The sequence below is a fragment of the Erpetoichthys calabaricus genome, chromosome 1 (assembly GCF_900747795.2).
Source record: "Erpetoichthys calabaricus chromosome 1, fErpCal1.3, whole genome shotgun sequence".
NCBI lineage: Eukaryota > Metazoa > Chordata > Cladistia > Polypteriformes > Polypteridae > Erpetoichthys > Erpetoichthys calabaricus.
Window position 1 is genome coordinate 47,149,305 of NC_041394.2, and position 26,867 is coordinate 47,176,171.

Genomic DNA, 26,867 nt, shown 5'->3' on the forward strand with positions numbered 1-26,867 from the left:
CCTCAGCTTTCTGTGCTTGACTGGCAGGAGTGAAGCCTGACGTGGCCTTCTGCTGTTGTTGTCCATCCGACTCAAGTTTTGACATGTTGTGTATTCCAAGATGCTTTTCTGCTCACCACAGTTGTACCGAGTGGTTATCTGGGGTACTGTAGCATTTTTGTCAGCTTGAACCAATCTGGCTGTTTTCCTCTGACCTCTCTCATCAACAAGGTGTTTCATCCACAGAACTGTCCCTCACTGGATGTTTTTTGCTTTTCCCACCACACTGAGTAAACTCTAGAGATTGTTGTGAGTGAAACCCTTAGGAGATTAGCAGTTACAGAAATATCCAAACTAGCCTGTTTGACTCCATCAATCACAACAGAGTTGAAATCACAGAGATCAAATTTTCTCCCCATTCTGGTGTGTGATGTGAACGTTAACTGAAGCGCCTGACCTTTATTTACAGGACTGTATGTATTGTGCTGCTGTCATATGATTGGCTGATTAGATAATTGCATGGATAAGAAGGTGTACAGGTGTTCTTAATTTTTTACTGAATGAGTGTATTTGTTATGGGAAACAACAATCAATCTAGTTTTGTAATTATAATTAGAGTTAGTCATTTTTTGTAATGTTTTGCATATTACTGGAGATTTAAATCTGAGCTAACCTTATTATAATAAATTATGCCTTTCATTTCTGCCTTTTTGTTTATTATTGGAATAAATATTATTATGATTATTTTTAACTTCATTAATTCTGTTTCCAGGTCTAAGACCTTTCTCTGAATCATCAGTACCGACAAATGAGTCAAGGCCACATCCTGCTTCTTGAGATTACGACTTGGCTCACTAAAGAGGGTAAAGTGCTGCTGGCTGATGTGGCTATGACAACATTGCTTTTACTACGTACAGACTGGCACATTGTTATTCCGGTCACTAGAAAGACACACGGACAAACTACTTTATCAACCTTAAGAGCAAATTGTCTTACTCCAGCAACAACACGGAACAAGAGCAGGTGCAAAAGACGGGCAAACTATTACTTAAGTGTGGGACCCAGAACTATACACAACACAATCAGACAACATTTAGTGTATATTGGGCCTAAAATTAAAAAGTCCCTAAGCCAGGCACAAGTGAAGATGGTAACAATGGCAGGAGGCTTTATGTAGTCTGAGAGCTGTCAGCAAAAAACAGCCCAAGCAGTGTCACTTAGCGTGCCGTGGTGGACAAAGTAGTGACTGGAAATATGTCATCATGGAGAGAATGGGCAACATTCTTCACCATCTCTTCTAATTGTGCCATCATACTCTTTTATAGACCTGGTAATCCCCAGGGTTCAGTGTTAGGACCCAGTAGCGAATGAGAAAATAAATGAGTCATAATTAATTTATTACCAATCAGTTGAAAATGTCATAAAATACATATGACAGAATTGTTCCTGCCCCAATGCAAAGACCACTGCTATTATTAGAGGATGTGATTTTGAAACACCAATAACGTTCACTTGTATGTCGGTGATGCTAAGCTGTATTTAGGGAACATGACTCTTCCTCGGTTACTTCATAACCTGTTTGTCGATGTGAAACAGTAGACATGTAATAATAATCTGATTCCGGTATAACATGCAGGTGTTAGTTTGAGCTCAGTTTAACTTTTATTCATCAATTTTCTCAAATCTGTCTTCACTCTCTTAGAGATGTTGCCAAATGAGGACAATGTGACTCTTTAATTCCATCCGGGGGGGGTAAACGTTAACATTTAACATTATACATAGCTATTGTCTGTTTTTCACCTGCATTATTATCATTCTTTAATTTAATATTATTTATTGTATCAGTATGCTGCTGCTGAAGAATGTGAATTTCCCATTGGGATTAATAAAGTATCTATCTATCTATCTATCTATCTATCTATCTATCTATCTATCTATCTATCTATCTATCTATCTATCGATCGATCGATCGATCGATCGATCGATCGATCTATCTATCTATCTATCTATCTATCTATCTATCTATCTATCTATCTATCTATCTATCTATCTATCATTCATGTGCTTTGAGAAGAACTGATATGTTTATTGCCAGGCTATTTTATTTTCAGCTCCATAGTTAATTCAAAAGGTTCATGACTAGAAATATTTCTTAAATAACCTCACTTGCTTCCATTTCACTAGATGTCACAATACCAAATCCGTAAGACGCAGGTCAGGCTGTCCTTGTAAATGGCAAGCATCTCCAGGGGTTTCTTTGCTGATTGTATCTCTCATGCCATGGGTTATAAAGCAATACTTCAGGCAGAATTAAATAAATAAATGTACAAATAAATGAATGTATTCTGAAATGTATCAGGGGCGGCACAGTGGCACAGTGGGTAGCACTGCTGCCTCACAGTTAGGAGATCCAGGTTCACTGTGTGGAGTTTGCATGTTCTCCCCGTGTCTGCGTGGGTTTCATTCCGGTGCTCCGGTTTCTTCCCACAGTCCAAAGACATGCAGGTTAGGTACATTGGCGATCCTAAATTGTCCCTAGTGTGTGCTTGGTGTGTGTGTGCGTGTGTGTGTGTGTGTGTGTGTGTGTGTGTGTGTGTGCCCTGCGGTGGGCTGGCACCCTGCCCGGGGTTTGTTTCTTGCCTTGCGCCCTGTGTTGGCTGGGATTGGATCCAGCAGACCCCCGTGACCCTGTAGTTGGGATATAGCGGGTTGGATAATGGATGGATGGATTAAATGTATCAATAAATAAATAAATAACAAAATGATATGTTGGGTGGGCCTCGCAGTAAGAAGACCTGGGTTCACTTCCCGGGTCTTCCCTGCGTGGAGTTTGCATGTTCTCCCCGTGTCTGCGTGGGTTTCATTCCGGTGCTCCGGTTTCTTCCCACAGTCCAAAGACATGCAGGTTAGGTGCATTGGCGATCCTAAATTGTCCCTACTGTGTGTGTGTGTGTGTGTGTGTGTGTGTGTGTGCCCTGCGGTGGGCTGGCGCCCTGCCCAGGATTTGTTCTTACCTTGTGCCCTGTGTTGGCTGGGATTGGCTCCAGCAGACCCCCGTGACCCTGTGTTAGGATATAGCAGGTTGGATAATGGATGGATGGATATGTTGGTTGCATCAGCATGCATCTGCAAAGAAAAAAGAGTTTAAGGTTATTTCCACACTGAAAATGAAGAGAAGTTACAAATATAAAGTCTTTGATCTCCTTTCTTTTTCAGCATGGAAATAACCTTGAACTTCTTTTTCCTAAATAATTAACTGTGTCAATAAAACATGTTTTGTTGCTTATATCTTTATGTATTCATTTATTTCTTCATTTTTCTATTTCAGTGACACCATAAACAGCATCAAATAGGCATTGAAATGAAAACTGTCATTTTCATCCGTCAGACTTGAGAGGGTGGTCTCTCCCGAGTTCTGCGTTTCCCTGGTGGTCTGTCGGTACAGCAGACGTTAATCTTTAGCCATCAAGTGCCACATTTACACAGGCATTCAGATGCAGACTGCTGAAAGGAGGACAAAATCAGAGCGTTTTGAAGTAATGCAGCCACTTAGCACAGGAAATTCTGCCATGGACACATCGTTGAGCATGCGCTTTGCTGATATTGTCAACCCTGGTGTAAGCTGGGTGTACTGTAAGTGGCAGCCACCAGTGGGGGGATCTCTCAGGATTGTTCAGCCAGCTGCTAAATCCTTTTATGTTGATTTTAATTTAAAGCATATTTCATGTTTTGTGTGTGTCATTGAAATAAATAAAATTAAGAAATTAAATGCACATATCAGGTCAGGTCAAGTTGGGAGTATTCACTGGTACATTACGTTGTCGCACCCACCACATAATGAAACAGCCCAGGATCTTGGTTGGCAACAGTCCAGGTAGGCACGCAGTCCAGTCCCACCCCCCAGAAATGACCCTCTATCTGCCACATCCAGGTGTTATGTGAGTGACCCCTTGGCCTGGTCCAGCCACTCGGGTTTTCAACAATGAGGAACATGTGAGTCGAATCACCCTCTGGGAAACACATCACATGGACACTGTGCCATAACTGACGCTCCCTCACAATGCAGGTCATGTGCCTCATTCAGGACTCCATGAACAACCGCTCATTCAACACAAAGTCAAATCAGCGGTACCCAAGGATTTTCCAGAGAGACACAGTACCAAAGGAGTCCAGTCTTCGTCTCAGGTCACTGGATAGCGTCCATGTCTCGCAACCATATAGCAAGACAGGAAACACCTTCGTCCTTTTGCATAGATATCAGGAGTGCCACATACCCCTTTCCAGCGACCTTATGGCCCCCCCCCCCCATGCTCTCCCAATCCGTCTACTGACTTCATAGGAAGAGTCACCAGAGACATGAATGTCACTGCCAAGGTAAGTGAACCTCTCGACAAGGTTGACACTCTCTCTGCAGACAGACACACTGCTGATGGCTGTGCCCAAGAGATCATTAAAGGCCTGGCCTTAAATGGATACATAAAGAAATAAAATATGCCATTCACATTTAATTATTTATTCTCACATATCATTTTGTGGGCGGCACGGTGGCGCAGTGGGTAGCGCTGCTGCCTCGCAGTTGGGAGATCTGGGGACCTGGGTTCGCTTCCCGGGTCCTCCCTGCGTGGAGTTTGCATGTTCTCCCCGTGTCTGCGTGGGTTTCCTCCGGGTGCTCCGGTTTCTTCCCACAGTCCAAAGACATGCAGGTTAGGTGGATTGGCGATTCTAAATTGGCCCTAGTGTGTGTGCTTGGTGTGTTTGTGTGTGTCCTGCGGTGGGTTGGCACCCTGCCCGGGATTGGTTCCTGCCTTGTGCCCTGTGTTGGCTGGGATTGGCTCCAGCAGACCCCTGTGACCATGTGTTCGGATTCAGCGGGTTGGAAAATGGATGGATGGATGGATATCATTTTGTTATTATTTATGTATTGTCACATTATTTACACTATTTATGTATTCACATTTACTTGTGTTTTTATTTATATTTGTCCAAACTATTCCTCTATAGTAGGCAGTGTGGTTTAGTCAATAAGGCAATGGACTTAAAAACCCCAAGTTTGCCGGTTGTGTCCCTGCCATCACACACTGTTTGGTCCTCCAGTTGTACCAAATTGCAATATAAAGTGCCATGGGATGTTATTCACTTTAGGATCAAACTTGCTATATGAAATAAAGGTGGTTGGTTTGTTTGTATTTATACCTTTACTAACTGACATATACTAAATGAGTATACGTGTGGGTGTATTTGTATGTGTGAAAAGTGCAAATGTCTGGAGAGAAAATAGTTGAGGAATAAAACCCAAGTGACAGTGTACCCCAGGCCAGCATCTCAATGGTGTATACAGGCCAGGACAAGCTTCACAAAGCTGTTACAACCAACAACGAGGCATTTTCTACCTGCGCCAATGTGCTTTAAAAATAAAACTTACTATATTGTTTTTACAAACTACCGATGTTTGATTGTACTGTCTTGGGACATCCAGGAGCCCTTTATGGGTGGTCTTCTAAACCCAGGATGCACCGCAAACCATTTCACAGAGGTTCTCTTTATGCTGAATGTCTTTGGTTCTTTATGTTTGTGTTAAATGTGGTTGCTATCTATTTGTGTCTCTGAAACACCAATGCTTTTACACCTGTTTTTTTTTTAATGAGGAGGAAACCGATCGTCACAAATGTCAATGCAGGTGTGAACAGATGAACTTTCCTCCAGCTACAAATTCTCATATTCTCGCTGCTCTTACTTGATTTTATGTGTTGAGTAGGACACCTTAACTGAGAAGTTTTAAGTCACTCTAAAAAATAAAGGTGCCAGAGTGGTTCTGCAGAGTGATGCCATAGGGAAACCATTTTGGTTCGTGGAAGGCCCATCCACAAGAAAGGTCCAGAAAGAACGATTTATTTACTTAGATCTCCATAGAGTGAATTATGATGAACAGATTTGTGAAATACCAATGGCTCATGATTTAGTAGGACTCTCGCATCATCTACTAACACAGGCTAAATTCAGGTTTTCTTAATCTGTCAGTGTCCCACAGCCTACAATACAATAATAATTTCATTTTTTTCCCTAAATATTAGGAAGTTGTTTAAATCACAAAGAACCAATATCATAGGCAGATAACCCATTCCAGAATGAAATGGTGCATGGTTTAGCAAAGGTTCTATGAGGAACCACACAACCCAGTAAAGAACCATAAAATGCCATTAAAGAACCAGCGCTTGTAGAGGGTGTGGTCTTCCAAAGCCCAAGATGCAGTGCGAGTGCGCTTGGCTTCGCAGAGCCGCCTTCTTCCAAAAGAGACTGGAGCAGCTCCTTTCTTTCTTTATTTACATAAGGTGCGAGATGGTAGTTTTATTTTGCTTTGCACTGTTTGCCGTTCAGCAACATTGTTGTTTATTTTATTTTCCATCCTTATTTCACAATCAGTTGAGGTATATTTTTCTTTTTTCATTTTAAAAGCAGAGTGCATTTATTTTTGTGGCTGTCATAAATCCTCAAATTATGGGGAATAAAAAACACTCCAAGGCTAGATTCGCGCTTAATCGCTCAACTGGTCAACATTTACCTTACATCCTAGGCATTTCTTGGATTGCATGTTCAATACTATATGTTGTGCCCATTTTAACAAACAGCGTAGCAGTCATTTGTGTGAATTATAGGATAAGCAGATGTGCAAAATGGATGGATCCGCGGAAATACTCTTGAACCCACGTACTTTATATATAGAAATGTATATAAATAATACAATGGATCCTCAAAATTTGAGACTTTAAGCATTCGCGACATTTTATTAGTAAAGTAATTTTTAATTTCGCGTTGGCACCCGCGCACATTCGTGGGATTCACGGACATGCGCAGTAAAGAAACAAATGAGAGCTGGAGAAAGTTGCTCCGATGCGCTCACGTTTGTGGGGCGGCTAATATCCTAGAAGGCTCTTTATCAGTCATGTTCACCCTACTGTTGTAGAGTAGGGAGCTCCACGTGCATTTGTTGCATAGTTTCATTGTTTTGCTTAAAAATCAAGCACTGTCCTGCAATTATAAGCTTAGTGCGAGCCCTTCGGGCTTTAAATTTTACAAAGGCGGTGTTAGATAAACTTCGTGCAGTAATGTTGGCCGCGACTAGAAACCCGGGGGCTACTGATCCCATCATCGATCGCGATCTCGAGGTTAAACGCGAGCTCGCCTCTGCTACGATCCCATACCCCGAGACACTTCAGGATCTCAAGCGGTGCACGAAACAGACGTCGCTGACGAATTATTTCAAATGGTGGGTCACGATCTACAGCGCCAGCCGTGAGGGGCAGAGGGTCGGAGGTAACGTTGCAACTTCGCCCCTCTCGGCGTCTTCCTAGAGCAACAACTAAGGTTTTTTCATTGAGATGTCAGCACAAGGGCGGCACGGTGGCGCAGTGGGTAGCGCTGCTGCCTCGCAGTTGGGAGACCTGGGGACCCGGGTTCGCTTCCCGGGTCCTCCCTGCGTGGAGTTTGCATGTTCTCCCCGTGTCTGCGTGGGTTTCCTCCGGGCGCTCCGGTTTCCTCCCACAGTCCTAAGACATGCTGGTTAGGTGGATTGGCGATTCTAAATTGGCCCTAGTGTGTGCTTGGTGTGTGGGTGTGTTTGTGTGTGTGTCCTGCGGTGGGTTGGCACCCTGCCCGGGATTGGTTCCTGCCTTGTGCCCTGTGTTGGCTGGGATTGGCTCCAGCAGACTCCCGTGACCCTGTGTTCGGCTTCAGCGGGTTGGACAATGGATGGATGGATGTCAGCACAAAAGATCATAGTATTCCATGGAATAAATGTTTTACGTGTAATTAAATTAAATTTAAAAATTGTAATTTAATTTAAATTGTAATTTAAATTAAATAATTGTGAATTTCCCCTTGGAATTAATAAAGTATCTATCTATCTATCTATCTATCTATCTATCTATCTATCTATCTATCTATCTAATTGTATTGTGTGTGCTGCATTTACGGGTTCTTTCGTGGTTATTGTGTTTTTTTATTTTACGCCGTTATCTAGCAATGTCATCCTGCAACACTTGAGGTTTGGCTGCATGTCCTTGTGATCTACGTAATTCTCAGTAATCTCATCATCGGAGAGTGAACTAGCCATAGCCAGTAGACTTAAAAGGAACTGATTCAAAGATTGCAAAAATAAGTTTTGAATTTCTGTGATCTGTGTTTTAAACATTGTAAAAAGTTTAATTAAACATAGCATGGGTCCTCCCTGCGTGGAGTTTGCATGTTCTCCTCGTGTCTGCGTGGGTTTCCTCCCACAGTCCAAAGACGTGCAGGTTAGGTGCATTGGCGATTCTAAATTGGCCCTAGTGTGTGTGTGTGTGTGTGTGTGTGTGTGTGTGCACCCCGCCTTGTGCCCTGTGTTGGCTGGGATTAGCTGCAGCAGACCCCCGTGACCCTGTAGTTAGGATATAGCGGGTTGGATAATGTATAGATGGATGGATAAACATAGCTTTATTATTTGCTTTAAAGGGGCTTTGTAAAATGAAGCTGCGATCTAACGATTAAACTATTATTATATTTCTGTATTATTATATATGTGTTTACACATTTCTTAAATAAATATATTGTTTTATTTCCATCAATTTTCTAAACCCACTTGCAAGTATCAGGTGCAAGGCAGGAAGAATCCGTGGACAAGGCACATAGATAAATAGATAGAGCGATAGATAGATCCCCCCGGGGAAGTTGGCTTTTTACAGAAGCTTTTTAAATATGTAAATAAACAAATACAAACAAAATAAATAAATATACACACAAACTATAGCCCAAACACATAGCAGAATGACTATAAAGCAATAAAATTAAAAATAAAGTAAGGTCCTGACTTGGCAGTCCCAGTCCGGCATTGTGCAGGTGTGTTGCTGTTGGTATAAAGGAGCCCCTGTCGCGTTTCTTCACACACTTCTACTGAATGGACACCAGTCCATCACAGAGTGAACACGCAGACACATATCTGGGGCTAATTTAGCATCGCCAGTCCATTTATGCTGCATGTCTTTGGACAGAAACTGGTGCACCTGGACGAAACACACAAACACACAAACTCTATGCACTTGAGACTCAAACTCATTCTGCATGATGCAAGGCAGCAGCTCTGCCACTGTGCCATTCCCAGTTCTAAAATGTTAAGTGAAATTCACATTAATTTACCTAGTTAGTTTTCTTTTTTTAACATAATTTACCAAGAATTATGGATTTCATTAAAAGAATTATATACCTATAGTCCACGTCAAATGCTTACATGAGTGTAAATATATAAATCAGTTAATACTCTATTCCCAGGTTACAAACAAAATACTGTATCATATAGGTTTTACTATATTAATGGGTAAAATAGCAATAATCCTACAATATGAAACTCTTACATCACAGAAAGGGTCATACATTTGGGTGGCGGTGAGGGTTTGGGGGGCACCATTAACAGTGTTGCCTAGGGCAGCAAAAATGCTAGAGCCGGCCCCGCAGTCTCCACTTCACTACTCTCATCAAAGCTCCATTTTAGTAGCAGAGTCCAGCCCTGTGTGGCTCATTTACATGCTGTTTTCTCCAGGATTAGCTTTTTGGGAGTCAATGAATGATTATAAAGCTGAACATCTCCACCCTTCAGAAAACAATCATGTAAAGTGGGAATGGCACAGAAAAAAGAGGACAGGGTCCTGTTTGTAAATAAAGCACCGCCTTGCCAAATAATGCACCTGAAAAGATGACGGCTTCAGGATAAAAGGTTGGGGGAAGTTTCAAGATAAGGTCTTTTGTCAACATAACTAATGGTGGAAAAGGATTCCACTTCAAAAGTAAAGGGTTAGCCTGGGGCCCTCATCTATTTTTGCCTGTGCTGACTTGCTCAGTGAGACGCCTGATTTCTACAGGTATTCTAAACAGACATGATGTCTAGGTTATGTTATGCAAAATGTGGATTTTTTAAAATCCCAGCATCGACTTTTCATTTGTTTTTATATCATAAGTAGGGTTAGACCCCAGTAAATGACAACATGAACTCATCACAATCTGGAAGGCAGCAGAAGGAGAAACTAGAGAAGGCTCCTCGGGTAAATCTACTGTGTAGTATCTATTATAAACATTCATGAACCTGCAAAGTTGTGGTTACTAAAATATGATCTGGGGTGTTGAACACTAAAGCCAGCATCATGTGACCTAATGGAGAAATACCAGTATGAATGAAAGTGTACGGGAGGGGCTTTGTTTGAAAGCACTAGTACCTGCAAGATTTTGTTGCATGGTATACCATAACTGTAAATGTACCGAAAACCCCAAAGTTTTAAACAGTACAGTACCAGCATTTCGGGATTTTCACTAAAGGAAATAAACATCACTTTTGACCTCAAACCCTCCCTCGACACTCTGTAGTGTATATGTAAAAATGTGTTGGTTTTATGGACTTCATGAAATGATGCGATTGAGGCTTCACGGGACACCCCTTGTCCTTATTGCTTTGACGACTGCACACTTTATGGCTTCATGCTAAGAAGAGAGATGCGTAGTGAAGCTCAATGTTGCAGCTGCACATTCTCATTTTAAAATGTTAGTTTTCATCTCACGTCCTTAAGGCCTGTGTGAGAGGTGAGAGATTAACTCAGAAAACTGGCCACTCCCCTCTCTCTGTCTGTTGCTAAGTAACATCAATTATATTGCAGTCACATGACGGGAGGGGCAAAGGGAATAAAAAGAGGGGAGAGGGAATGGTGCTGTGCTTCTAGCATCTTGTCATGCCTACGTTGGTGTGAACATCTGGTGGTCTGCCAGTGGTCTGTAATGGCGCTAAAGCTGAAGTAAGCATGCTCGGTAAATGGATGGATGAATTATTTAACTACAGACCCCACACATCTCATGTTTAATTTGACTCACTATTCTTAAACTGAGTCCTTTAGACTAACTATGACTACACTAAGGACAACTGTAGTGTCTAATTCGACTGTAACCAAACAAATGATATTGTGGGAAAACAGCTTCTTCAGTGGTGCAGCTGTGTGCACAGTTCTCTGAGTACCAGCATACTCACTGTTACCGTATTTAGCAAAAAAAGGAAGTGATGAAAACCAACACAGCATCTGCATTTTACGTCATTGAGCCGCGTTCAGAACAGCGGAGTGGTGGCTCAGGTTGGCTAGGGTTCTGCACTGGCAATTGGAAGGTTGCCGGTTTGAATCCCGTAAATGCCAATCGGGACTCTGCTCTGTGCTTGGTGTGTGGGTGTGTGTCCTGCGGTGGGTTGGCACCCTGCCCAGGATTGGTTCCTGCCTTGTGCCCTGTGTTGGCTGGGATTGGCTCCAGCAGACCCCCGTGACCCTGTGTTCGGATTCAGCGGGTTGGAAAATGGATGGATGGATGGACTGTGCTCTGTTGGGCCCTTGAGCAAGGCCCTTAACCTGCAATTGCTGAGCGCTTTGAGTAGTGAGAAAAGCGCTATATAAATGCAAAAAGAATTATTATTATTATTATTAAAGTGGTTATAGCTGCTGCCTCAGAGTTTCAAAGGACAGGACTCAAATTTCAGCCCAGCCACTACTTCATGTTTGGGTTTTTACAGTTCCCTCCACACCATGAGATGTAGTGTGACGTGTGTGGGTGTGTGTGTGTGTGTGTGTGTGTGTGTGTGTGTGTGTGTGAGAACGCTGATGTTCTGCTGTGGACTGGCCTCTCAACTAGGGTTGGTTTGTGCGTGATGGTGCCATCATAGGTCCCAGCTGACTTCAACCCTGCAAATAGAAACTGGACAGATAGACACATTTTAAAAAAAATATGAAGAATAGCCTTTATCTGGTATCACACACACATACTGTACTGGATGTTTATTTTATTATTAAAGAAACTGATTGGCTAGCGGCATCCCATTTTCTAAGTTTAAGCTAGAAAATCCAAATTGAAGTGTAAATCATATTATATTACTCTCATTCTTACCTTTAAATAAGGCTATGTCAATACTGCTAGGCTTTTATTTTAAAAAGGTGTCTTTAAATAAAAACGTTAGCATTTTCATATTATTTACCAAAGTATCTCAACACATATGACACAGTTGTTCGCCTACAATGGGCATCAGTGGGCATCCTTGAAAAGGTGGTACTGTAGACCACCACACAAAACCATGCCAATTTATCATAAAACTGTAGGAACCGGTAAATGGTTTGCATTTTGTGCAGGTATGCAGCACTCAAGCTGTAGAAAACACAATTTAGATGCATACAGGTAAGCAAACCAACAAACGCCATGGGAAGCAGCTCTTCGGACAGGATTCATTTTATGCCAGGAATTGGAAAAAGTAACCATTAATGGAGGACCTCTGTAATTTTATTCCTGTCCAAATCGCTCAAACTCAAATTTTACTGACATGTTGATTCACAAAGCATTAGTTTAACGTTTCATAGACGGTTAAAGGCACCATAATCTTTACTGAGACACGAATGCGCAGTCTGCAAAAAAACTGACATGAGAGATTCGGACAAGACAAACATGAGAGGTCCTCCTGTAATAATTATACCCCACCTCTTGGTGCAAAAATGATCCCATCTGAACAGAGCTTTTGCCCACTATGTAGTAATATGGTTTTCATTTGTGAAGAGAAAACCAGTCAAGGAATGAGACTTGTCAAGGAGCAGGATCCAGTCAGGGAATGGGTATGGGTGAAATACGAACAAATCAGAGCACCATTAGAGTGAGCGTTTTTAAAAGTCTACACTTTCACCCATCCACAGGCCAAGTCGGCATTTTCAAAAGTCTTGGGGTTCAAAACGCTGGGGTAGTGTGGATAAAGGGCAAAAATGGAGACTAATGTCTGTGTTTTTAAACAAAAAACAAAAAGTGGGGACAAGCCTTAGATGTTCTTGTTTGTTCATTAAAGAGACCCCCGAGCTGTTGTGCCTGCTTGTCTTGGACCTCTCTGCCGAAAGTAATAAAGAACCCGTAAGGGGCTGCTTGGCATAGTAAATATGGGGTTTCCATTCCTGCCTCAGTAACATTACATTCTAAAGCTGTATGGTGTACGCTATCCCTTGTGGTGCCCGGCGGGCACCCATGCCCGGCCGGGATGCCTAGGAGGAGTGGAGGAGGGCTTGTGCCTCCTCCAGGACACGAGGGGGCGTCCTCCCTGGTGGTTTTGGGGACCACGGGTACGGAGCTTGGAGGCTCAACCCTGTAGGGGCCCGTGGTCACCGCCAGGGGGCGCCCCGATGCCTTGGGAGCATTGGCCCTCAGTACTTCCGCCACACCGGGAAGTGCTGGGGGGAAGAGACTTGAGGGCACCCGGTGGACTTCCGGCTTCACCTTGGGAGCTTCCGCCACACAGGGGTGTGGCTACGGAGGTCCTGAGGATGCACCTGGAGCCCATCCAGGGCACATAGAAGGGGCCGCCTCCCTCCAGTCAGGAGCGAGAGTCGGGAGGAAGAAGACGAAGCGTGTTGGAGAGGAGTGGAGGCGGACCAAAGAGACTGTGAAAGGCATTGTTGTGTGGCCAAGACTTTAAGGGGTGATTGGTGCTTTGTGCACTGGGTTTTGTGCACTCATTGGATTTATAATGTATAATAAACGTGTGGTGGACTATAATATGGTGTCCATCTGTCTGTGTCCGGGCAGCTTATCACACCCTGTTGTCAGATTAAATTAGATTAGATACATTATATTCAGAGGAATTTGGATACATACATCAACTGAAACATACAAACAAGGACACACACACACACACACAGGACAAATAGTACAGCCAATAAATAAAAAAATAAACTTAACAAGTACATCAGGTGGAAGCATTGAATTGCCTGATAGCAGTGGACAGAAAAGACCCCCAGAGGTGCTTCTTAGCACACGGTGGTGGAATGAGCCTGTGGCTCCAAGTAGCACCTTCTGGAGGGGATTAAGGGGATTTTTCATGATGGCTTCCAATTTTACCATCATCCTCTTTTCCCTGTGACAGAGCAGGCTTTCTTTATATGTTTGTTCAGGTTGCTTGCATGTTTCCTTATTACTTTGGGTCAAAATGAACTGTTTATGGAAGAAAAAACTCAAATAAAGCCGAGCTGGGCATTGATCAAGGCAAGCATTGTTCAACTAGATTTAACAACAACAACAGCACTTATTTACGTGGCGTGTTTTCATATGACAATTTAGCTCAAAGCGCTTTACAAGATGACAAAGAAAAAGTTTCAAGAAAAGAAAAACAATTCAGATAAGGCAATAATATTAAAGAATAAGTAACAACAAAGCAAGATGAGGTCAGATGGCTGGGAGGACAGAAAAAAACTCCAGTTAGGCTGAAGAAAAAAATTAAATCTGCAGAGGCTCCAAGACCAAAAGACCACCCAGTCCCCACTAGGCAGTCTACCTAACATAAATGTTCCTGAGTCTAACCTCTTAGTTTTCATGCTTCACAAGATAGGATTCTGATGAAGTTGGTCTCGTGGCCAGCTAAGACACCCACCATCATTCCATCAGTTCAGGGGGCTGCATCGCCACCACAGAAGAACTGGAAAAGAAAGCAGATAACAGTGGGGATTAGTACAGATTGTGGATCCCTGAAGAATATGATAATTCTATGCCCATATAGTCTATTAGGGATACAACTGAAATGTATATACAAAAAATAATGAGTTTTTAGCAGTTTTTAAAAATACTTCACGATATTAGCCTGGCGAATTTCTATTGATAAGGTGTTCCAGATTTTAGGTGCATAACAGCAAAAGGCTGCCTCACTACTTCTTTTAAGTTTGACTCTTGGAATTATAAGCAGACCACCATACGATGATCTGAGGTTATGGCTTGGAGTGTAGGGGGGCATACATTCCAAAGTATAGGATGGGGCAAAATTATTTAAGGCTTTATGAACCACTAGCTGTGTAAACCTGTGCTGTAAAAAGCCCGGGCTCCTAGAAACCATGGATTCTGGCACTTCAATCAATCAATCACATCGGTTGTGTATTAGCAGTTAAGGTTCTCTTTCCTCGACAGTTTTGTTTTGCTGACGTGCTCGCCTCCATTGTCAATCAGTGGCTAAGCAAGTTTCTCTCTCCTTAGAGGTTTCGTTTTGCTGATGTGCTCGCCTCGCTTGTGTATTAGCAGCTAAGTGAGTTTCTCTGTTTTCTCGCCAGTTTCACTTTGGCGATAGTGTCGCTTTCTTTGAGCTTCATGCTGCAGCCTCGCACTTCCAGGCCGGACAGACAGACAGACAGACACACTTCCATGCGTAGATGTTTATATATAAGATTAGTAGTATTTTAAAGTCAGTTCTGAACGACACAGGTAACCAATTTAACAACCTAAAATTGGTGCGATGTTCTAATTGCTAATGACTGTTGTCTTTCTTAGGTAGTCCTTTTAGGAGTGTATTATAGTAATCTAGTTGACGAAAAACAAAAGCTGGAACTAATTTTCAGCATCTTGTAAAGATATAAGAGGTCTAATTTTTTCTATATTTCTTAAAGGAAAACATGATGTCCTCAGAATTGGGTTAATATGTGATCTAAGGTTCAGGTCAGAGTCAATGATCGCCCCTCTTTACCTCCGCCTTGACTTTTAAACCTAAGAGATCGAGTTTATTTCTAATGCCCTTATTCATATCCATATTTGCCAATCACTAAGATTTCTGGTTTTTCCTTATTTAGTTTCAGAAAGTTACTACTCATCCAATCGGAAATACTGCTAAGACATTAGAGAGCCAAGAGCGTCAGGTATCGATAAATAAAGCTGTGTGTCATCAGCATAGCCATGGTAGCTCACTTTGTGCTTTGAGATAATCGGACCTAATGCAAGCATGTAGATTGAAAAGAGCAGCAGACCCAGAATAGACCCTTGTGGTACACTCTGAAACAATAATGATTTCACTGCCAAATGAAAAGCTGACATAGGTAACACATCATGAAGAATCTCTTCTTTCCAGCTATGGCTGCAATTTTGTCTGCTCGCTTTGAATTGGCATGTAATTGTCATTCAATTATTTTATTAAATCTTTTAATAAATCTGTTTCTGCAGATTACGATAATTTCTTTTGTTGTACTCTGGGTCCCCAGATCAAGTGAAGTCAAGTTGGGAAGCATGCACCGGTACAGTGCATTGCCGCACCCACCACACAATGAAGCAGTTCGGGATCCCTGTTGGCAACTCCCCACGCAGTCCCACCCTCCGGAAATGACCCTCTATCTGACGTAGCCAGGTGTTACTTGGCCTGGTCCAGCCAATCAGGTCCCCAACAATGTGGATCCTACAAGCTGGATCACCTTCGTCCCCAGATCGCTTTTGTTAATCATTTAGTATTTGCCCTTAATAATTCAAGGAGACCCTAGCATTTACACACACAATGCAACATCAAGTGCCGACAACTTTTTAGGTTACTGTGCTGCTCTGGCAATCACCTGCTTCATAGACTATGCATGTCTTTCCAAAAATGCTCTTTCTACTGATGCAAAGAAAATGAAAAGCTCTGAAGAAAAAGTTATTATTATGAACACAGTAGCACCACAGGGTCTTTTTTAAAGAAGAATGGTGCACAAAGAATTTTAACAGACTGTAGCCTTATATGAATGTAGCTGAGGCTACACCATCCATTTTCAAACCTGCATCCGAGGTTTGTCTTTCATGCAGAAAGAACGTGATGTCTACTTTATAATCTACCTATAGTACCAAGAGCTGTGGCTGACTCCTAAAGCATTCACAGCTTCACATAGGCGGCCTTGGTGATTATTCTAAAGTTAAGTGCTGTCACTTTGCTATCTGTAAATCCATTTCCTAACCTGCCTACTTTCTAGAAATGCCATAACTGTGACCTACTTCTAATCTAATGGCTCAGTGCCAACGGACGCTGCTGAATAGTTCATTTCAACCTAACCCTATCATTACTTGCTTTAGCCGTGCCCTCAGATCATTATGTTTCACTTTCTGTTTTGGCCAGTTGACGGTTGTAGGGGCTGGAGTTTATTCCAGGAGTGTCAGGTGCAAGGCAAGAACCAATCCTGGATGGGATGCCAGTCCCCCACAAGGCAAACTCACTGAAATGGTACAAACTTAGAGTCACCAATTATCATAGCATGTCACTGCAGAGTGGGGGGAGAATAAAAAAGGAATGCTGAGACAAACCCTACACACTAATATGCAGAGAATGTGTCCATTCCATACAGGCAGGGTACACAACTCCATGCATAACTTTCACTGGAACACCGTTTTATTAGGTCAGTTGGCCTAAGTCAGCATCCTCCACTGCTTTTCTCAGGGTCTGTGGGCCACGAGACACTTTGGCTCTTTGAAGTCTGCATAGATGAACAAGCTTTCTGCCTTCCTTGCTCACTTTAGCTCAACTCACTTTACATTGCCGTTTACAAATATTACAACCTGAGAAGTCAAGCAAAATGACACCTCTTGCTGGCTAACTAAAAAGATTACAATGTGCAAGTTTTTGAGGGAGCTCAGGACCCCTCTTCAAGTCAGAAAGGGCAACTAAAGGAGGGGCCTGAGTTGCCTCAGAAGCTTACATATTGTAATCTTTTCAGTTAGCCAATAAAAGATGTAATTTTTCTTGACTTCTCATTGCATCCATAGTAGCTAACACTTTACAACACCCTACTACTACACATATCATACCCTGAAAGACTTCCATTTATGTCTGTGTCCCTTGATATAATGTGTACAGTTGTGCTGGAAAGTTTGTGAACCCGTTAGAATTTTCTATATTTCTGCATAAATATGACCTAAAACCTCATCAGATTTTCACTCAAGTCCTAAAAGTAGATAAAGAGAAACCAGTTAAACAAACGAGACAAAAATATTATACTTGGTCATTTATTTATTAAGGAAAATGATCGAATATTACATATTTGTAAGTGGCAAAAGTATGTGAACCTTTTCTTTCAGTATCTGGTTTGACCCCCCTTTGCAGCAATAACTGCAACTACACGTTTCCGGTAACTGTTGATCAGTCCTGCACACCGGCTTGGAGGAATTTTAGCCCATTCCTCCGTACAGAACAGCTTTAACTCTGGGATGTTGGTGGGTTTCCTCACATTAACTGCTCGCTTCAGGTCCTTCCACAACATTTCGATTGGATTAAGGTCAGGACTTTGACTTGGCCATTCCAAAACATTAACTTTATTCTTCTTTAACCATTCTTTGGTAGAACGACTTGTGTGCTTAGGGTCGTTGTCTTGCTGCATGACCCACCTTCTCTTGAGATTCAGTTCATGGACAGATGTCCTGACATTTTCCTTTAGAATTCTCTGATATAATTCAGAATTCATTGTTCCATCAATGAAGGCAAGCTGTCCTGTCCCAGATGCAGCAAAACAGGCCCAAACCATGATACTACCACCACCATGTTTCACAGATGGGATAAGCTTCTTATGCTGGAATGCAGTGTTTTCCTTTCTCCAAACATAACGCTTTTCATTTCAACCAAAAAGTTCTATTTTGGTCTCATCCATCCACAAAACGTTCTTCCAATAGCCTTCTGGTTTGTTCACGTGATCTTTAGCAAACTGCAGACGAGCAGCAATGTTTTTTTTGGAGAGCAGTGGCTTTCTCCTTGCAACCCTGCCACGCACACCATTGTTGTTCAGTATTCTCCTGATGGTGCACTCATGAATATGAGCCAATGTGAGAGAGGCCTTCAGTTGCTTAGAATTTACCCTGGGGTCCTTTGTGACCTTGCCGACTATTACACACCTTGCTCTTGGAGTGATCTTTGTTGGTCGCCCACTCCTGGGGAGGGTAACAATGGTCTTGAATTTCCTCCATTTGTACACAATCTGTCTGACTGTGGATTGGTGGAGTCCAAACTCTTTAGGGATGGTTTTGTAACATTTTCCAGCCTGATGAGCATCAACAACTCTTTTTCTGAGGTCCTCAGAAATCTCCTTTGTTCGTGCCATGATATACTTCCACAAACATGTGTTGTGAAGAGCAGACTTTGATACATCCCTGTTCTTTAAATAACACAGGTTGCCCACTCACACCTGATTGTCTTCCCATTGATTGAAAACACCGGACTCGAATTTCACCTTCAAACTAACTGCTAATCCTAGAGGTTCACATACTTTTGCCACTCACAAATATGTAATATTCAATCATTTTTCTCAATAAATAAATCACCAAGTATAATATTTTTGTCTCATTTGTTTAACTGGTTTCTCTTTATCTACTTTTAGGACTTGAGTGAAAATCTGTTTTAGGTCATATTTATGCAGAAATATAGAAAATTCTAAATGGTTCACAAACTTTCAAGCACAACTGTGTGTGCAACCAAATATTACATAACAAGTTGTGCCTTATCATCACATTATTATATACTGTATGTAAGCTTATACAGTGCACTTTTGCATGACCTATAATTTCAAAAATACTGTCAACTTCTGGTTTATATTGCTTTAGTTGTCTTGCAGGTGATGTTAATAAAGAACATGAATTGTGAAATCATGATGGGAACTGTTGATTAACCAATCTGTCTACTGTTTACAGTAGAAAGAACTTCTGTCACATCCGCTCGATAGCAGCATTGCCTAGCTGATGTGAAAGCTTATCACTGAGCAATGCCAGCATTTCATTGTTGGTATATGTGATGTGAAAGCGACCTAAGAGTCAGTGAGTCGTTTCTTTTAAACACACACACACACGCACACACACCAGCCTTCGTTACAGCTTGCTGATCACCAATCTAATGCCACACCTTATTCTGCACAGAAAGTCCCTGCCACCAGGCACCGGTTAGTCAAACATACTTGATAAAAAGTGCCACATAGAATAGGGTCTCAAACAACTACTGTACTGTATACCATTTTGGATATACAGGAGTTTGCCACAATTAGTCTGGATTTCACAGATAACCATTCGATCCCAATACTCATTTAGTCAATGTTACATCTGTTGATTTATTACGTTATACGAGTAACTACAAGTCAATGCTCTCAGCTTTCTCATTCTAAGGAACTGTTTAGTGCATTCATGAACATAATTCTGCCCATAATGTCCTCATCTGTATGACCCGAGTATTCAAGAATACACCAGCAGCTCTTCTAACAGAACCCATGGCTTCATCTGATGGGACCAATGAGATACTAGCAGAAGTACCTTAACCTCCGAAAAGTTCAGTATGACTGTCCCAGCCACTACAAGAGATTGGATATGGAAGAAATAGGGAAGGACTCCATACATTCCTCTATTTCTCAATCTGCTTAATTACATTTTAGGTGAATGACGGCATCTGGTGCAAAGCAGGAGGCAACTCCTGGATGGGGCAGCCATCCACTACCGGCATACTCACTCCTAATCTGCAAATCTTTGGACACAAGATGGAAACCCTATAGAGATAAGGGGAGGACATGTGCACTCCAAACCAAAAGTCACCAGGCACAGACAGACAGACAGACAGACAGACAGACAGACAGACAGACAGACAGACAGACAGACAGACAGACAGATAGATAGATAGATAGATAGATAGATAGATAGATAGATAGATAGATAGATAGATAGATAGATAGATAGATAGATAGATAGATAGATAGTAGCTTATTCCAAGTGTCTATTGTTCTTTGTGTAAAGAAAAACCTCTTAATGTTTGTGCGAAATTTACCATTAACAAGCTTCCAACTGTGTCCCCGTGTTCTTGATGAACTCATTTTAAAATAACAGTCTTGATCCACTGTACTAATTCCCTTCATAATTTTAAAAACTTCAGTCATGTCACCTCTTAATTTTCTTTTGCTTAAATTGTATAGGCTCAGCTCTTTTAATCTTTCCTTATAACTCAACCCCTGTAGCCCTGGAATCAGCCTAGTCGCTCTTTTCTGGATATTTTCTAGTGCTGCTATGTCCTTTTTGTAGCCTGGAGATAAAAACTGCACACAGTACTCCAGATGAGGCCTCACCAGTGTGTTATAAAGGTGGAGCAGAACCTCCTTAGACTTGTACTCCACACATCAGGGCGCTATATAACCCAACATTCTGTTAGCCTTATAGCTTAGAGTCCACTACGACGCCTAAATCCTTCTCATAAGGTGTACTCTCGATTTTCCGACTGCCCATTGTGTATTCAAACCTAACATTTTTACTTCCTATGTGTAATATTTTACATTTACTGATATTAAATTTCATCTGTCACAAATCTGCCCAAGCCTGTATGCTCTCCAAGTCATTCTGTAGTGATATAACAGGTTCCAAATTATCTGCTAACAATTATCTTGGTATCATCTGCAAACTTAACCAGCTTGTTACTTATATTCCTATGTAAATCATTTATACAGTATATATTAAAAATAGCAGCGGCAATAGCACTGACCCCTGTGGAACACCACTCTTAACATTGGCCAGTTCTGATGAGGTTCCTCGCACCATCACCCTCTGCTTCCTGTGTCTGAGCCAATTCTGCACCCATCTAAAAACATCACCCTGAACTCCCACTTCTTTTAATATGATGCCCAACCTCTCATGTGGCACCTTATCAAATGCTTTATGAAAGTCAAGATAAATAATATCATATGCTCCACTTTGATCATATCCTTTTGCTGTCTCCTCATAGAATTCCAGCATGTTAGTAAAACACAACTTCCCTCTTCTGAACCCATGCTGAGTGTTCAGAATAACTCCTGTCCTTGCCAGGTGTTGCTCAATCTTATCCTTAATAGTTCCTTCCATTAGTTTTCCTATGATGCATGTTAAGCTTACTGGCCTATAGTTGCTTGGATCTGCCCGGTCAGCCTTTTTATATAATGGGATGATATTTGCCATTTTCCAGTCCTTCGGAATCTCTCTAGTGCGCAGTGACTTCCTAAAAATATCTGTCAAGGGTTTATATATGGACTCACTAGCCTCCTTAAGAACTCGAGGATAAATGTTATCTGGTCCTGGTGATTTGTTTGATTTCAGCTTATTTAATCTGAGCAGCACTTCTCCCTCTGCAATTTCCAAATCCCTCAGTACCACCTTAGTAGTCCCTGTTACCTCTGGGAGGTTATCCACTTGCTCACATGTAAACACCTCAGAAAAATGTAAGTTTAGGGCATCCACTATTTCACTGTCTGTATCTTTTAATTCCCCTGTATCTTTTAATTTAATTATTTCTGATGCACTTGACCTCCTCCTTGACTGTTCTTTTACTACTAAAACACTGAAAGAATCTCTTAGGGTCTTCTTTTGCCTATTCTGCTATATTCCTCTTCAACTGTCTTTTAGCCTCCCTGATATCCTTCTTAATGATTGTTCTCATGTTCTCATACACTCTACGATTTAGATAGATAGATAGATAGATATTTACTTTGCAGTCATTAGTTTTATATGCCTTATAAAGCAGTTTTTTCCTTTGCAACTTTTTTTTAAAATCTTTATTAATCCACCATGGAGTTTTTTTTAGTTTCCAATTAATTCCAAATTTAGGTATGTATCTGTCCTGCATTACATGTAAAACATTTTTAAACCTGTTCCACTGCTCCTCGACTGTCTCCACACTTAAAAGCTTATCCCAGTGTATCCTACTTAGACTTTGTCGCATCTGGTCAAAATGAGCCCTACCAAAGTTCAACTTAACAATTTTAGTCATTGCATCTGCACTCTTACCAAACACTGAGAATTGTATTATTTTTATGGTCACTTGACCCTAGTGGTTCAATCACCTCTACATCCTCAATTCTATCTTGATTATTACAAAATACTAAATCCAGGCAGGCTTCACCCCATGTTGGTGCTTTAACATGCGGTGTGTGTTAAAAAACAGCCACTGATTACTTCTAAAAACTCCTGCTCTTGTGCTCCTCCATCTGTAAGGTTATCCCTGTTAATATTTGGATAATTAAAGTCCCCCATGACTATAATATCTCCCTGTAAACTTGCCTTTTTGATATTACTAAAAAGATGTGTTTTGAAATTACACAGATAGACAGACAGACAGAACATTATTTGTCCCCAGAGGCAAATTTGGCGTTTTACAAAAGACCTGACAATCCAGTCCCAGTGAGGCATTTTACAGACATATTGCTGTTGGTATAAAGGAGACTCCGTAGCGTTTCTCCTGCTGCTGAATGATTCGTTAGCTGAAAGTCCTCGGTGTTAGTGTGTCAGAGAGAGAATGTGCAGCATTGTTCATAATGCCACTTAGTTTTGTTTTAATTCTCGCCTCCTCCACAACCTCCAGTATGTCCCATGAGCCTGCTCTTTTAATTAGCTTTGTTAAATCTGTGGGAATCTCTTGAAGTGATGTCACCACACCAATTTTGATTTCATACAGTGCCTTACATAAATAAATGTTTCAGTTTTTAAGTTCTGATCAAGACAAGTATCCCACCTATGGAGGCTGGTGCTTTCCAGGTCCAATAACAGCTTGGCCACTTACTCATAGTATGATGGTGAGATGTACCATTTCCCTTCCTCGTGATCTGAAGAAGCAGCAGTCTAATTTTAGAGAGTCTATTTTCATTTAAAAAAAAAAAAAACCCTAAAGGTGAAACCACCCACTCAGCTTTTACTTCATAAAGCAACTTTTAATTGTAGAGAATGAGATGGAAGAAATGTTCTTTTCCATCCAATTGAATAATTGTCTAAACCTGCTTCATTCGTTTACAATGTGGCAAGGAGTCGAAGCCAATCCTGGCAGCATCATGAGACAGGAGTCAAATCCAACAGCACATCATGAGTACAAGGGCCATAATGAGTCACCAATTAACCTGTCATGCAAGTTCTTGGTATGAGGGAGAAAAGTCAAACAGGCCTAGGGAGAACATGCAGACTCTACATAGAGACTCCCTGAGCAGAGTTCAGGCCTGGTCTCGTGGAGCTGTAAGACAGCAGTGCTACTGCCACCCAAATTAAATATTTATGGCCAGCAAATGAATTCCAGTCAAGTGTGGAAGCACAAAGTTTATTCTGCAGAAATGGTGTAGTCCATGCATGAGGTTTGATAAGCATCATACAGGGGGCCACCTTTATCAGATTCGGGATACGTGCATGTCAGTTTCTACCAAAGTGTAGTCAGTCAGTCAGTCAGTCATTGTCCAACCTGCTATATCCTAATACAGGGTCACGGGGGTCTGCTGGAGCCAATCCCAGCCAGCACAAGGCGCAAGGCAGGAACAAACCCCAGGCAGGGCGCTAGCCCACTGCGGGACACACACATACACACTAGGTACAATTTAGGATCGCCAATGTACCTAACCTGCATGTCATTGGACTGTGGGAGAAAACCAGAGCACCCAGAGGAAACCCACGCAGACACGGGGAGAACATGCAAACTCCATGCAGGGAGGACCCAGGAAGCGAATCCGGGTGTCCTTACTGCAAGGCAGCAGCACTAACACTGCGCCACCGTTCCACCCTCAAAGTTTAGTACACTATGTAAAGCAGAGCATGCTGTGACATGATAAAAGATCAATCAAGGTACTCAATGGCTGAAGCTCTAAGACATGCTTAGACTTCAACTACAAATATACAAAAAGCTGTAGTAAGGGTCTAAGTCAGAAGTGGCTATCCCATGGAACCAATCAGTGGCAGGGTGTCATAATTTTTGGCACTAGAAAGCAACAGTCAGTTCCTCAATAATAAAAGTAAAGCTCCAGAGAAGAAACTGATAAATAACAAGAAGCAGCACCGCAGTCCAGCTCCATGGAACTGTGACAGGGCACGTTTCAGAAAAGTTGTATGCAAGTTCAAGCCAGAATCTAAACCACACAGAGTGAGCTGATTGCTTAGGCAAGAAGGAGGAAACTGTGAGGCGAGTCACAGTTTCAGGGACTAGCAAAACAAAGGGCGGAGAGCTGTGTCACAGCCAGCTCAGGTGACAATATATAAAGCAGTTTACCTCCTCAGCCAGCCCACTCAACCTGCCTGGGGTGCGTTCTACACCATGTCAAGCTTTCCTGTGCTCTCCTGGATTTATGTTGTCTTGTGGATAACTCGCCTTGTAGGTAAGCTGCACTGACGTCATTTTCCTCCCGATTTGATTGAGCATTTAAGAGGGGACTGACCTCTCTACTCCAATGTGTGTTGGTAAACTCACTGCTGGACTTTGTCACCAAGCCGAGTGTGAAAGTGAACTGAATTTGTCTGTCTTGGGAACTCCGTCAAATTCATTAACTTAATGAAGTTATTTTTAATTAAATTAGCAGCAAATTAAAAATGCTACTAATAATTTAAAAAACTGCACTTAGATATTTTCAGCTTCAGTCACATGTCCTGAAATTTTGCCAGTTGCTTTCTATTTTCTTATTGAATGTCTTGCTTATGGTGGAAGTTGATTTCTACCACCTTTTAAAGTTTGCTAAGTAGAGCATTGTGCTGAAATGTTTCTGTGGTTGCCTTTATGAAGCGCAGATAAAGCAGAAGTGATTTGACACTTTTGATTTATTGTTTAAAAACAGAAAAAGAATTATGTAGTTCTAAAGCTGAAAAAAAGCCAGTAAGGTTTATGCTGAATTTCCAGGTTTGATGGGTAGTATCGATAATTCAATAAAGATATGTGATAGCCACAGATTTTGCTTTTACTTAGAATTTCCTTTCATGTTCTTGCTAGAAACTTTAATCATTATAGTAAGTGTGTGAAATACTACATTACACTAGACAAAGAGCTTTAGGATCGTCTTCACTTCAAAAGAAGCTGTATTTATGTAGAAGCTTTTGAGCAAAAGAAAAGTGAATAAGTGAGTCCAAGCCTGGAAGCCACAATGAAAGCAGGTTTTACTGGTGCAGTAAGGAGTTGTATGACTAATCCTATTTTCAATGTCTCCTCCTCTTCATCCTTCAGATTTGTCTCCAGTTATTTGTAGATCCTGATAATTTCGTTTCAATGGGCATTATTGGCCTGTTGTTCTTACTTGCTCTTTTCAGAATAGTGTGGGTGAAACTTAAAACACAGCACATGAAACTAGGAAGTGGCCAAGACGTCTGATGTAATGACGAGGAGCTTCGTGTGGGACATTTAGCTGGAGAGAAAACAAATTTTTTCAGTTACTGAAAAGAAAGAACAAATGATAAGCATGCAAAGAAACTGATAACAGGTGTTTATGCATTCGAAACACCTCCTTGAATGTTCTGAGCAACATTCCTCCTTACAGGATGTGGATGGTGATGGTGGCGATCTACAAGAAAATGGAATATTAGCAAGTTTTAATCAAGTGGGCACATTAAGTAGAGATTCAGGTTGATTGTAAAAATGAAGAAATAAGCCATTTACATTGGTATTGTGAGTTTGTTCGTACACAAAACATTTATGTGTGAACCGTTTTCTATTTGTCCGGACAGCACCCCTGCCAGAGCCCACCCCAAACACAGGTCCTGTCGCCAGTCCAGAGTGCAGAAAACCAAACAGCTTTGCCATTCGCACCAACGAAGGACCGACTAGTTCTGTTTTTATCAGATGCAGTGTCTTTTTTGTTGTGGACTCACTTCTCTTGTGTGTCAAAGCATGCAAACAAAACAATAAAAGAACAACAAAAGTAAATTACTTTACAGAAGCGTTTAGCCGTCACAGGTTATGAGAATGTTTTCGGTATGCCTTGGTCTAAATTCCTCAAGTTCCTGATACTGCACTGGAGGGAAGCAACACCATTCTTTTGTGAAAAATGAATTAGCCGTTTCGGTGATATAATAGAATGAACTAGAGGCAGAATTGTAGAATCTCCCACAAGTGCCCACATGAGTAATGATAAGCGCTTTCCATCATCGCCATACTCTTCAAGTCATTCACTGATCTGTGAAGGGGCATGTTTTACAATCTAAGGCAGCCAGTTAACTTAAGTGTGGTAATAAGCATTTTATTTCTCAAAGTTGCCCAATTATTTAAACTTCTCAATGGCCTGTTTTAAATGAAATGTCTTGTTCCTGCCTTACACCATCATTTATGGTCAAATGGTTTAGAGATGCACATCAATACCCTGTAAATGTATTTATATGGGAGTTCT

The 26,867-nt window shown here is 41.5% G+C and overlaps 1 protein-coding gene across 4 annotated transcripts in view; it reads left to right on the forward strand.

Moving 5' to 3' along the window:
- The first annotated feature begins 24,710 nt into the window (after nucleotides 1-24,710).
- Nucleotides 24,711-26,867, forward strand: part of adam28 (ADAM metallopeptidase domain 28) — a 129,011-nt gene continuing 126,854 nt past the window's right edge. For all 4 annotated transcript variants that reach the window (XM_028798933.2, XM_028798940.2, XM_028798948.2 and 1 more), the window contains exon 1: nucleotides 24,711-24,875. In XM_028798933.2, coding sequence (XP_028654766.1) covers nucleotides 24,815-24,875 — 61 coding nt within the window. In that variant the 5' untranslated portion in view covers nucleotides 24,711-24,814. The remainder of the gene's footprint in view (nucleotides 24,876-26,867) is intronic.